General features: G+C 40.0%; 1 protein-coding gene across 4 annotated transcripts in view; it reads left to right on the top strand.

The window, feature by feature from the left end:
- Positions 1-14029, top strand: part of GNB1 (G protein subunit beta 1) — a 92029-nt gene extending 78000 nt beyond the window's left edge. For 3 of the 4 annotated variants that reach the window (XM_084651918.1, XM_084651917.1, XM_084651919.1), the window contains exons 7-11: positions 3656-3722; positions 6891-7092; positions 7688-7904; positions 11712-11823; positions 12299-14029. In XM_084651918.1, the coding sequence (XP_084508044.1) occupies positions 3656-3722; positions 6891-7092; positions 7688-7904; positions 11712-11818 (593 nt within the window). In that variant the 3' untranslated portion in view covers positions 11819-11823; positions 12299-14029. Of the gene's footprint in view, positions 1-3655; positions 3723-6890; positions 7093-7687; positions 7905-11711; positions 11840-12298 lie in introns of all 4 variants that reach the window. The other variant, XM_084651920.1, reaches the window with a different exon arrangement.
- Positions 14030-14447: the final 418 nt, after the last annotated feature.

Genomic DNA, 14447 nt, shown 5'->3' with positions numbered 1-14447 from the left:
GAAAAAACCCACTAGGCCTATGCTAATTTGACAACAACACAAAGAAAAAAATTTCTTCCTCACCCCAAAGCAAGTGATCAGTAAGACCTGCAGCATCTGCAAAAACAGTTCTTTGAATGCTTGCTCATGTCCATTCCAATTAGGTGTGTGCGTGCCGCGTGCACAGTCGTCAGGGGAAAATCCTTCCAGCAGCACCCATCAGGTCGGCTGTGGAGCCCCCTGGAGTGGCGCCTTCATGGTGGTAATACAGGTTCCTGCCAACCCGCTGCCTCTTCAGTTCCTTTTTACCACCAGTGATAGTTGTTAGAACTGCCATCGCTTGCCTTTGCAAGTGCTTCCCCTAGTCCTTGTAGTTCAGTTTTCTGTAAATAGTTTCTAGTTTAAGATAAAAAGAAAAGGAGTACTTGTGGCACTTTAGAGACTAACCAATTTATTTGAGCATGAGCTTTTCATGCTCAAATAAATTGGTTAGTCTCTAAGGTGCCACAAGTACTCCTTTTCTTTTTGCGAATACAGACTAACATGGCTGTTACTCTGAAACCTAGTTTAAGATAGTTTCTTAACTAGGAGCCGGGGGTTTCTCCCCCTCCCCTGTTGGTCTCCCCTTTTGGGGTGTGGGGCATGCCTTGGTCCCAAGGGTTTAAACCCTGTAGAACCTGCCACGAGCCCACGCCAATGGGCGACTTCCACGAATCTTGTCTCAAGTATCTGGGGGAGGCGCACCAAACAGAGTAGTGCAAGATTTGTAAAGAGTTCCGCCCAAGGACTAAAAAGGAACGGAACTTCAGGCTGAAACAGATCCTGTTGGAATCGGCCCTCCATCACCAGCCAGCTCCAGCTGTCAGGATCCGGCACTGAGCACCTCCATGCAGAGCGCTCCGGCCTCTGTAAGTGAAACGGGGCCAAGGAAGGATTCCTGGCTATAGAGACCCTTGGCACCAGTGCTCCCTAGCACCGAAGCCTGAGGAGGCAGTACAGCACCGCTCGCACTCTCTGGTGCCACATAAGCAGCACAAGAAGATGGACGGGGGCACTCACCCAGACTGAGTGCGGCCAGGTCAGACAGTACAACAAACAATTCAGGACCTGCCTTTTGCAGGCATGGGCCTTTTTGCAGAGCAGACAGACTCCAGGCTTCACAGCCTAAAGGATTCATTGGCTGCATAGAAATCACTGGGGCTACATACCCCAGCTACCCAGCAAAATCATTTCAAACCTCAGCCCCTGCAGCGCTTCTGTCCTCCCCAGCCCAGGCAGGACTTCTCAAGGAAGCGGGGTAGGAATGGTAGGCATAAGCCCAGCCCAGCCAAGGCCAGAGCTCATCAAGGCAGTTATCAGGCTCTTAGCAAGCCTTTTGAAGGTGTGCCCGAGGGCGATGCACTAGTCTACTTACTGGATCCTTCCCCCTGTTTTCTGAACCGTCTGTCCCACTTTTACTGTTCTTGGTCCCAGATAACCTCAGACCACTAAGTCCTTCGCACGGTAGAAATGGGATATTCTCTCTAATTCTGCTCCTCCCCTCCCTGCTACCCCCTTCCCTGTCCCTCTTCAAGGACCCTTCTCATGAGCATTTTCTCACGTAGGAGGTCCAAACACTCCTCGATGCGGGAGCTGTGGAGGAGGTTCCTCAGGAGCTTAGAGGCACCGTTTGAACCCCTGGTGACTTGTTCATTGCTCTACCTTTCATGGAAGGTGGCCTTCCTAGTCACTATTATATCAGCAAGGAGACTCTTGGAGCTTAAAGCCCTAACTTCCCATCCCCCTTATACCATTATTTTTATAAAGACAAGGTACAGCTTAGGCGTCATCCAGCCTTTCTCCCAAACTTGCATCCCTAAGCCTCACGCAGAAAGTACAGAACAAAAGGCTGCCCTCCTTGGACGTTCAAGACCATTTACACTGAATGTACAAGACCATTCCGTAAGTCGATCCAGTTGTTCGTGGCGGTTGCGGATAGAATGGAAGGCCTCCCAGTCTTGTCACAGAGAATTTCATCATGAATCATGTCCTGTATTGGGGCATGCTACGAGCTGGCAAAGGTTCCAGTCCCAGCACTAATGGCACGTTCCACAATAGCACAGGCCTCCTTAGCAGCATTCCTGGCCCAGGTCCCCATCCAGGAGATCTGCAGCGCGGCGATGTGGTCCTCAGTTCACACTTCATGCTATTACCCAGCACGCCAGGGACGATGCAGCATTTGGCAGAGTGGTGCTTCAATCAGCAATTCAATGAATTCCAACTCCACCTCCTAGTTAGGGCTTGAGAGTCATCTAATTGGAATGGATATGAGCAAGCACTTGAAGAGGAAAAAACAGTTACTTACCTTCTGGTAACTCTTGTTTTTCAAGATTTGTTGCTCATGTCTATTCCAAGACTTGCCCGCCTTCCACTCTGTCAGAGTAGCCAGCAAGAAGGAACTGAAGAGGTGGCGGGTCGGCAGGAACCTATTTTCACTGCCATGAAGGCGCCACTCCAGGGGGTCCACACCTGATCAGACGGGTGGTGCTAGGGGAAAAAGCTCCCGACGACTGTGCATCCACCTAATTGGAATGGACATGAGCAACACATCTTGAAGAACAACAGTTACGAGAAGATGAGTAACCGTTTTTTTTTAAAACTACAGTCATGGGGAAGGAGTGGGGAGTTTCCTGAAATAAAGCAAAAAGAGGCTCCCCGTAGTTTGAGCTAGGATTTAGATTAATGAAAAGGGAGAGCAAGGGATGAGTCAGCTCCCTTCCTTCTCTGGCTGGCTAATGAATGGGTAAAGCCTTGGGAGGAGGGGCCCCCCTGCATTCCTCAGGGAGTGCTCTCCCTCTTTCTGCTGGGGCTCTTCTAGTCACAGCTGGTCCCCAAGAGAGCAGCTTCCCCCCTAGAGGAGAGTTAGATTGATCCAAGTAATGTCATGAGGGTTTGTTGCCCTTGTGTATAAGGCCACCAGTTTCCTCTCTTCTTGTTGTCTTCGTACTTATGAAGCAAGATACATCTCTTCTCACACTCTCTTCTGCTTGGAATGTGAATCCTTATGATGCTCACAGCCCAGGTTGTCTCAAGTAAGACCTATGAGAATTTTCAATCCTAGTCTTATGTGAAAGACTATCATCTGTTCGTTTAGGTCTCTTCTTTTTTCTTTAACAACCAAATGGACTTTTTGTGTTTTCTAGTGTTTTACTCTTTGCTTGGATAAGCAGATCAGCAAACATCAGATTGCTGTAAGATTCAGTCTATAAATTAAAGTGGTCCTTAACCAATTACTGTGATCAGTACTACTTGTGGAATTTCTGACTATTCTTGATGGTTTCCTGTCTGAGTGTATCTACACTGCAGTCAGAGGTGTGACTGCAGCACATGTAGACATATTCTAGTTAGCTGTGTACCAGTGTCAATGAAGCCACAGTAGTAAAGGCTATATACAAGCCCACCTGGGGCCCAGGTTATGGTCTTGGACAGCTATCCTAGGCTGCTGCAGTTTCAGTGCTATTTTATCTTGCTAGATCAAAGCTATCTGAGTTATGTCTACATGTGCTGCAGTCACATCTCTGACTGCAGCATAGACATTGCCCAGTATGTGCAGGAGATGCTTCGCTACGTGACCAACTCAATCTGAAAAGTAGACAGGAATTTGCGGCTTTGTTCAGCCATGTGTTACTTTTTGCAGGTTACTTGTCATGCTGCCGTTTCCTGGATGATAATCAAATTGTTACCAGCTCTGGAGACACCACTTGGTAAGCAGTGTTACCAACTGTAACATTTGTACTAATGGCTGCATATTCAAAAATATAGATAATATATTATGGGGGAACTTGTCATAACACTTAGTAATAGCAATAGTGTTAGTGCTGTATGAATCCTATGTAAGCAGTCTTTGGTGTAGAAATCTCATAAGACAGCCTGGATAAAAACCTCTAATGGCTTGCAATTTAGAGGAAATTGCAAATGGAAATACTGCTGTTAAGCTCTACAAACTATGCTTTTGAATACCCCCTTTTTAAATAAAAGGCATTGGGTGTGTGAAGACCCAGACTTCGAATTTTTTCCTTTGCATTTGTCAGACCATAGGTTTTTCTTACCATTTAGGTACTGACAGACCTATGTGCTAAGTAATTTTCATCGTTGATGTTTTTTATTAACATCTCTGATAAAAAAAAATGCAATATTTTTAAAATGTAAAACTCTTTACATATGGTCTATAAGAGCTCATTCAGAGCAATTATGGCTCACTGAGGAAAGAATTAAAGTTTTGACAATATGGATTTTGATACATTTTGGAGTTATAGCTTCAAACAAGTCTCCTGTACCAATGGTTAGTTATGGACCAGTGTCTGATCAGAAGAAATAGCTCCCACAGAATGGTAATGTCTGTTTAGTTGAGTCTTGTGTACTTTTTAAATATCCATTATCAAATTATTGGGGAGTGAACTTGATGTATACAGGCAGTAAAGAGTCACAATTAGTGCATGTTTTACAGTTGTTTTATGCCAGTGCCATTTTAAACCCCCCCAACATTTTGCACTTCTCTTTTGCACTCTGTTACTGATTCGTTGTTTCAAATTTTGAAGTCCATGATATATGTTCTTATTGGTGATAAGGTGGACTATGGATCCATAGACAATTGGTTGTCATGGGAAGAATAGGCTGAGTGAATTAATGACTTTTTTCCATTAAGCTCTGTAGTACTATTATAGAAAATAAATATTAAATATTGAATCACATTGGTAAAATTATTTTTATTTAAATCTGTAAGATTATGAATAGCTTTCAGAAAATCTTCTCAAAAAGTTAGCAGAAGTGAATTTTAAAGGAATATCACTGAACGTTTAACAAAACATTAATTACAAAACTAAAAAATAATCAGTCTTTGAAAAATGTTCTATTCTGTGGTCCACTGGCTTAATATAAACATAATGTTCTGTTGTAATTTGTATACTCCATAGTCCATTTTCAGAGATCAGCTAAAACACTTATAGGTGCTTTCTCCTATAGGAGTTGTCTGTAGTGCATTTGCTTCTAGAGGTTGTTATGCTCTAGTCTCACTAGCAAAGAAATCTTGTTTTTGTGGGCTGTACTTTTTATGTAGTTTTAGCTCTTCTGCCATAACCAACAAAAGAAAAAGCCCCTTTAGGTAACAGATCTATAGAATAAGGCTTAACAAGACTCAAGATGTTCAACAGATTCAGTCTGTGTTCTGTTTTCACTGAATTGTTACTTAAAATGGATTTAATTTTAATCCATCAGAACTGGAAAGGTAACACCAAAGTTAGCTCTATTTCTGGACTTGCACAGCATTTCTGTGCTGCTTGTAGTTTGGCCTGTTTAAACAACTGCTTAACCAATAAATACTCATTTTATCAAAAAATTCAATGTAACAAAAAAATTCACTCACTGAATAAATAAATCTTAAAGAGAAAATAGTAGAACATCCACTAGGCAGCAGTCCTTACGGCAATTATTTTGAAGTCTTCCTAAGACATTCACTACGGTTATGTTGGTCCCGTAAGGACCCTCCTATTAAACGGCCTTCTTGAGTGGCTGCTTAAGATGGATGTTGATTGTACATGAATTTCTTTAATATTAACATGATTTTTCAAAATGGAATGGAAACCTTTTTAAATACACCAAAAATTGCTAAAGTGATGCTCTTTGTACTTGATTATATAGCTTTAGCAGGTTTTGACTGTTGCATTTAATAATTTTTCTAAGTCCAGGTAGGGTGTTGAGTACACAAATTCTGGCCTTTTCTTATGGCCTCGCTACTGGCAAGGGATTCCTTTTTGTCTTGTTCTTTCTGCATATGCATTTCTGAAACACACATGGTTCATAATGAAAGCTGGTTCTATTAAGAAAAAACTTCTGCTTTTGTGCTGATGGTTCCCTTCATTTATGGAAGGAGGAAGCCAGTAGTCTCCTTCCTCTAAACCTGCACTCCCCTAGAATGGGGAACTAAAGAGGAGACTGACATGAAGGGCATGATGTTTTCTAGCTGCAAATGGATTTGGGCTGGAACACTAAGCAAAATTTCATATCCTACTTGGAACTGACTACTGAAGGCTGATACAGAATTAATTACTGAACATATGGTTTACATAACCAGGGAACCTGAAAACAAGAAAACTGGCTTCTGCACTGGTTCTAAGCCAAAGCAGAATTCTACATTATGCTCACTTACTGGGAAAGAGAACAGACAAGTTAAATGCTTTCTTCTAAACATCTCTGGAAAGTCTGCTGCTTTTGTGGGTGATGCAGTCAGTATTTCATCCCCTTTTTATACTATGTGATTGTCACTGTGGTGATCTTACTGTCAATGGAAAAGTGGGGGCACTGACAGCCATGAGGCAACAGTGAATTATTCTGGCTGAATTATACACCCTCAAAAAGCCTCAAAAATGGAAACACTGACTCAACCTTAACTATAGCAGCAGTAGTGGGTGCTACTCTAAAGCAGCTCTATGCTAGTGTTAGAGCACTGCCATGTTACAGAACTCCATGTATCAACAATGGTGAACATTAGTCACTATGCTGTCTATATTGCTGGTAACCCAGCCAAGAAGCAGATCCTCTGTAACCAGAAATAATATGTGGCTCCATTTGAAAGTACTGGTGCCTTTTTAAGGCAAAGACTGAGAGTTTGTGTATGATATACTGAAATGTCTCAAAGGAGAGCATCTTCTTCCCACATACTTTGGGATTAATTTCCCCCTTTTAATTTTAAATACAAAAATTAAACCAGAGAAAACAAGTGACAAACCAGCCAAGTCCAGACTAACCAGCCCTGTCTGACACTGTCTGAACTTCTGGTAATGTACTGCGAGACTTACTTTAAAAAATCAGTTTTATTTGATGGTTCTAATTTTTGTCATTTTATCTCTCCCTCTGCCCTCCCCCCTTTTGTCAAGCGCCCTTTGGGATATTGAAACTGGCCAGCAGACGACCACCTTTACTGGACACACTGGGGATGTCATGAGTTTGTCCCTGGCTCCTGATGCCAGGTGTTTTGTTTCTGGTGCCTGTGATGCCTCTGCCAAACTGTGGGATGTTAGAGAAGGAATGTGTCGGCAAACATTCACTGGCCACGAGTCAGACATCAATGCCATCTGTGTGCGTATGAACTCTGAATTGGGGGAATGGGATTTAAATTCATGATGTATACTCTGCAGTCAGCTGTTAGAATTTAACACATAGTGGATCCTGTAGTATTACAGCATAGTTTTTCCAAAACACAGTGTTTTCCACATTTGACAAAACTACATTCAATTCGTTGTATTGCATAAAGTTTATTGCAGTACATGGCAATTTGTTAGGTGCTTAAATAGTATGTTACTAAAGTTTTGTTGATAGTAATACTTATTATTTCATCTTCAGAAGGCTTTAAAAACATTAGTGCCTCTGTGATGGAGCTAATGTACTTTTAGCTCCATTTTACAGATAGGGAAACATGCAGGCAAAGGGATGTGGCAAAGAACACAAAGAAAGTCAAACCAAGCCAGGAGTAGATCTTGAGTTCCTAGCTCCCAATTCTGGGCAGAAGACGATTGGCCTGCATGAGTGTTCCACGGTACCAAATGAAAATGCAAAACATGCTAGATCATTATCTAAGATTTCATAGTAGCTGGCCAAATGGAAAAAGCCCTGTTCCCAAAAGCTGCAAAACACAAAGTATCTTATTTTATAATATCTTTGTTTTGTTTTAAAGTTCTTCCCAAATGGCAATGCATTTGCCACAGGCTCCGATGATGCCACATGCAGGCTCTTTGATCTTCGTGCTGACCAGGAGCTTATGGTTTATTCACATGACAACATCATCTGTGGCATCACTTCTGTAGCATTCTCCAAAAGCGGACGTCTCCTCTTAGCTGGTTATGATGACTTTAATTGCAATGTCTGGGACACACTGAAAGCTGATAGAGCAGGTAAATAGTTTGTGTGTTGGGTTTTAAATACTATCAGCTGCACCTAAAGGGGTGACCTATTGACAGTGCTTTATCAAACATTAGCACAGTGCTGTTAGCCTACTGTAATTAACTCAATAATGTGGTCTGCTGTGAGATCACCCCAGGTGAAGGTATTTTACTTGTGTTGTCAACATGCTGGTAGATTTGTAAATGTTAGTGAAGAATATGGGGTTTCTGAGAACAGAAAGTTACCCTCTGCAAACAGAACTCAGTAAAAGAATGACATCTGGGAAAATTAAATATATTTTTACCTTCAAAGAGCTTATTTTACACTTGGACTGTTTAAACGTATTTGACACTTTATGAAACACCTACTATTAATCACTTCATGTATGGAGGGTCTATAACTGTGTAATAGTTATATGAAGATAATTGTCATTAGTAATTCACTGAAACAATTCAGGTTAAGAGTTGGCTGCTATGCTGTACTGCAGTGCTTGAAGCTGTTTAGTATTCCTCTGAGAATTTGCACTGATTTTTAGGTAGTGTAAATGTCAAGCAGAGATTTGTAGCCACTGATTTATTACCTCAAAATTCTTCACATAGCAAACAGTTCTGGATAGTACTTCTTAAAAACTCGCCCTTTATTACCTCATCTTCCACATTTTCTAAAGCTGCCTTATTTGTGTATTTAATATGAAATGTGACTTTGCATGTTTTGGAAGAAGAAACTGTCAAAGGTCGGGGAGGATCTTATGCTATTGTTACCTTATCTCAGTAAGGGTATCAGTACGTATCTCGCTAACATGACACCTTATCTCTAAGGTATAGCTGGATAATGTGCGTTTGTGGCAGTATTTATAAAATGCATAATAAGAGAAAAGGAAAAAGAGGTTATGTAACTTTATTTAGGGGTATAATGAATGGGAGGAGATGGGTATTGAATTTACCAACCCAGCTAGTATAGATGCCATCAGTTCCTAAAATATAAACTAATTAGATATTAGAACAGGGAAAGTACAAATTATCATAAATGACCACAAAGTTTCTGCTTATGACTATAGAATGTACAGAGGAGGAACTAGATAGATTAATGGAGAAAGTATTTCTAATTCTTGGAACGAGCACAAGAACAAAAAGCTAGGTTCTGTTTAGCATCTGGAGAAAGGTAATAAACAAAAATTGGTACAAACCTGATCACGGCTGAGGGGGAGACTGTGCTCAGAATAGAGAAGACACCAGCAACAGAGACGTTCTGTGTGGTGTTAGTACCTTCATTGTAGTCTAACAGCAGTGCTCCCATGGCTTGCTTCTTCCCCTGCCTCTCCCAACAAATGTACCTTCTATCAGTGCAGTGCAGAAATTGGCACAGTAGTAGCTCAAAGTTCATCTGATGTGTAGAGCGGGTTACTTCACTTTTCAGTGCTGTTTATGATTTTAATTGTACCAGGAACGTATCTTTCAAATAAGTGTAACATGGTTATGCTGTCCAAATGCACCTTATTCAAGGTTTCCCCACAGTGGTTATTTACAGTTGAAATCTTGATTTACAGTTGATACTTGAGGCCAAAAAGAGACATGGAAATGAAAACAAATTGGTAGTCTGAAATAGCATATATTGATAGGCAGAGAATTTTCCTTTAATAAATGTGTTATCTTCCTTACTACTGGCTTTAAATCAAGTGCTGTAGAAATAAAGTAACTTGCTGTTCCACCAGAGAATGCGTTGAACAGATGAATACAAGGTGTTACTTGTTGCTTTTGGATTATCTGCAGGATTTCAGTTTGTAAATTATTGTATCTCCATGGTAGTGTTGCTCCCAACACTACAGTAATTTCTTGTGATAAACTATTAGGTGGGTGATCCAAGCAGATTAGGGAACTCTTAGTGACATGTTACTACACTTCATAGTTTTTCTGTTAGGGAAAACTATATTTGGTCCCTGATGACCGTTCTTTTCTTTGAAGCTGATTAAGAGGAAGCGATGAGTTCGCTGGCCTGTTGAAATGACTAATGCTAGTTCCATTTCCTGCTTTGATTTTATACTATACTAATGCAGTGTGATTTGTCTTCAGTGCCTGTTTACTAATGTACTAGGTTGTACTTTTGGTTGACTTTTAAGTAGGAAAAACTACTTTTCAGTCCCTATAGAATAAATTACTATGCCTCAGTACAAATCTGTTTCATTAGGGTAGTGTTTATCTTGGGAGTCCTGGATTCTGCAGTTTCCTGGTTTGTTGGGGTTGTTTTTTTGGGTGATAAGAGGCAGTGACTTTTGCATGTCCTTCCTGCAGGGAAAGTGGAAGGGTGAAAATAGATGCACCACCACAACTGATCTGTCTCCCACTCTCCCAGAAATCCTATTGGTTCCCTGCATAAATCTCACCGTAGAGGGATGTTGAATGGGAAAAGGAATCACCAGTGTGGTTAGAGTCCGAAGGAGAGCAGTACTTAATAAGGAGGAAGGGAGGACAGTCTGCAGATGTGTGCAATCAGTTGTTAGAATCCTAACATGCATTGACTCATCGGTCACAAATTAACTGCTCAAGCTTCCTCGGGTACTTTGCTTGGGGTCTTGCTACATTAAATCTCAAAACTATAATCTCAGTTTTACACACTTCTAGTGTATCACACTACTTCTACAATGTGCCCTAGAAGAGTTCCGAGCCATTTCATCAGCAGTGACAGCAGGCTTCCTATATGGCACTATGAATTTTTAAAGATGCTATTAACCACTTGTACATTTTTCATGTGTCTGCTGCTCCAGAAATGCAGAATTCATTGTATTAAGAAGCCCACTGATTCAGATGGGAGACTCTCTAATACTTCTACAGTATTAGAACTAGAGCTGTAGTTCTACAGCTCCCTTACTTTTTTTTTTTTTTTTTTTTTTTAAAGTTTAAGTGTCTTTCAGTCCCTCTCAATGCAATTTTTCAAAATAACATATTGGTTGAATGGAAGCATCTTCCATAGTAGCAAATCTAATGAAGGTAGGTGGCCAGTCTTTGTTTGCCTTTTCGTAATACATGTGCTTGTAATCCCAAAAGGAGGGCTAGGGCTCATGCAAGATTAAGTGTGTTTAAGATGCTCCAGCCTAACTCTGCATTTTTTATAGTCTAGGGTTTTTTACAAGACAAATAACACTTATAACACTGTAGGAGGGGAAGTAATTGAATTTAGCAGCAATGGACTAATAAATATAGAATTCAAAACTGCTTGGGGTGTGCTGTCAGAAGTATTTTGAGAAACTGGTGATGACTTTGTAATTGACGTGATTATTGAAGGTTATTCCTATCAAGTGAAAATCTTGTGGCTAACACACTTCATGTTAAAAGAAAAGGAGTACTTGTGGCACCTTAGAGACTAACCAATTTATTTGAGCATAAGCTTTCGTGAGCTACAGCTCACTTCATCAGATGCATACTGTGGAAAGTATGCATCTGATGAAGTGAGCTGTAGCTCACGAAAGCTTATGCTCAAATAAATTGGTTAGTCTCTAAGGTGCCACAAGTACTCCTTTTCTTTTTGCAAATACAGACTAACACGGCTGCTACTCCAAAACACTTCATGTTGTCATATTCTTCATTTGAGAGTCCCTCACTGGCTACTACAATCATTTCCAAGTGAATACTGCCAAAAGTTTGGGGTAAAGAAAACTATCAAAATCAGATTTGTGTAAATATTAAACCAAGTTAATGTTCCATTCTTCTGATCACTAGAGTATCCAATACAAACACACAAGCCCTTATCATTGAGTTGCTTGAAATGAAGTATGTATTCATCAAGATTCTGTAATATGCGTGTGTATTTTGTTTAATTTCTAGGTGTCCTTGCTGGCCACGATAACCGTGTCAGTTGCTTAGGTGTGACTGACGATGGTATGGCAGTAGCAACAGGGTCATGGGATAGCTTCCTCAAGATCTGGAACTGAAGTCTGTAGGTATTTGGGAGGGTAGGGAAGAACATCCTTAATTATCTTGTTTATAATCTCATTTTTTCTCATTTCAAATGTACATTGCAACTGCTTTTATGCTACAAGCTCACAGTTTGGTTTAGAAAAGTAACTAATTTAAAACACTAGAAATAAGATTAACTTCTTGCAGTTTAACTCTGCCTTGTAAAATTCTACTTGCCAAGGGGAAGTAATTTTTTTTATAGGTATCATTGACTTTTTTCATTATCATCATGGTACAGGGTGGGTTAATGGCTTTCACATCTGGGCTGGTAAATATTATTAAATCTTTTGAAAACGGTGAAATAAAAATAATGGATGTAAATGTTGATGTGGGAAGATAGAGTAGAGGGTGTGGGAGAATAAACGGTTTTACCAGACACAGAAGTTAGTTCATCCAGCTTAGAACTTAATGTTAGTGTCCGAACATAAGTTTTAACAAAACTTTTTGTGTGTCAGACAAGCAACGGACTCCACCGTGACTGGAAGACATTTCCAACGGTTGAAAACTAAAATGATAGCATATCCAATCCAACCATACTAACTTGGACCCCCCATTCTCCTCAAAACTTCAAAGGGCAAGATCTTTTACCGTCTCCTATTGCTGAAATGAAGAGCACAATTACTTTTCAAAGAAGAATTTCTGCAGTTGTAAGCAAATGAAATTGTGCATTCCGTTTGGGACCATTTTTTGTCTTGAGAATTTAAAAAAGAAACACTATCATAAAAGCATGACCAGAAAGTAAACTTGAGCATAATTGTGAAACAAACTTAACTTCACTGTAGTTTTCAAGTTAAAGTTGAGAACTTTGTTTTATCTCACACGGTTTCAAATTTTCAAGTCACGTTTGTAGAAGGATTTCATTTTTTTTTTCCACATTTCCTTTTTAAATACATTTCTTTATGGTCAATAAATGAGTAAAACAAGGGAGTCCTAGCCCAGAGTGTCTGGGGTTGTTAATGCTGTAAATTTAGTCCCTACTTTTTTTTATTTCTGTCTAGTATCACAAATAATTGTTGCACAAAACATGGCATCTATAGAATAATGTTAAGAAGTAAGGTAACCAAGCACATGCTGTACATGGTATTGAATGCTTGTTTAAAGAACCTTTCACCTTTTATGGGTAACAAATGCAAATCCTCAATTCCTACCCACCCACTCCCAAACCCACTGATTTAAAAAACAACAACAAAAAAAAACTTTGTCCCCACTTGCAAGGGCAGTTTATATACCCTAACACTACCCCGTAGTCTCAACAACCAGGAATCTCTGTTTTTCAAAAGAGACCTGTCCTGCGCTTGGGTATTAAGTCAATTCTTTGTGTATGAAATGATGTACAAATCAATGTTTTGAAAATAATGATCTTAAACTTTCTAAGTTAAACAAAAATTTTTTTTTGATCGTTTGCCATATTGGGTGGGTTTCCTCTTAGAATCGCATGCTGTAGAAATGCTAAAAAGTGCATATTGGACTAAGTCCTTAGATGTTTTTTTTCTTTAAAGAAATAACCTGTTTAAAAACTGTAACCATTGCCGCTGTATTCATTTATTGTTGCTACTCTGTGCATAAATCTATGAAGACTTCAAGTACAAAGCTATGCACGTTTTGGAGTAGCGTGAGAAGTCACTTTTTTTTTTTTTTTAAAGAAACAGCCTGTTCAAACGATCGCTGTCAAAGATTCTGGGGTGAGGGTGGGGGTGGGGGAACCCAGACCATCTTCTTTATAAATTAATTCTTCACAGCCAGTTCCTCTTGTAAAGTGAGTTCTTTGCATCCGATTAGAATCATTTTTGTAATGAACAGGTTTTCCTGGCTTTCTTTTCAAATAAAATGTTAAAAGCAGCAGCGTTTGGACAGCAGATTGTTCTCTTAAATTCTCCTATCTTCACTGTATCCAGAAATGCGCCTCCCTAGCAGCAGTAGTGGCTTTCACCATTCTGTTTTTCTGCAACATTCTGTACAAAAATGTGCTGTAATTGTGCGTTAGGCCTGGATTTGGCATAAAAAAGATGAATTCCCTCTCTTTCACGAAACTACTCTGTAGAGCTTTCTCCGCACCCTGTATCCCTCTTCTTCACCTTTTTGTATTTAATTTTAAAGTCAGTGTACTTCAAGGAAGCTGGATGCAAGATAGATACTATATTAAAATGTACTGTTATTTAAGATGTAATAAAGCAGTTTGACATGAATTTGGTCTGACTGATTTGTTCTCCAGCTGATTGCTCTGCCTAAAGAACAAAACTTCTTAACCTAACAGATCTTGAGTGGTGAATTCAAACAAGCCCATCAGAAAAATGGCAGTCTGTGCTGTGACAGCTTCTGATGCATCTTTTGGATTAAGTTCAGCATTTTCAAGTGGTTGGATTTTTTTCTACCCTATTGCATACGATACTAATTGGCAAACCAGGTATAAGCCGTTACACAAGAGGCTTGGAAAAATTGCATGTCTGATTAAGTAGCATACACACGAATGGAGTCTTCTTGAGTGTTGGAGTGACAAATGTGCAGAGCTGACTTGAACTGTTTCACAATTTTTCAGCCGTGTGGGTGCACTGAGTGTACTAGTGTTTGTACAGTTACCGTTAGTGTCTAGCCACCATGTGGAAT

Source organism: Lepidochelys olivacea (genome assembly GCF_965140295.1).
Source record: "Lepidochelys olivacea isolate rLepOli2 genome assembly, chromosome: 18".
Classification (NCBI taxonomy): Eukaryota; Metazoa; Chordata; order Testudines; family Cheloniidae; genus Lepidochelys; species Lepidochelys olivacea.
The sequence above is the reverse complement of the archived record's forward strand: the minus strand, read 5'-3'. Positions and strand labels throughout refer to the sequence as shown.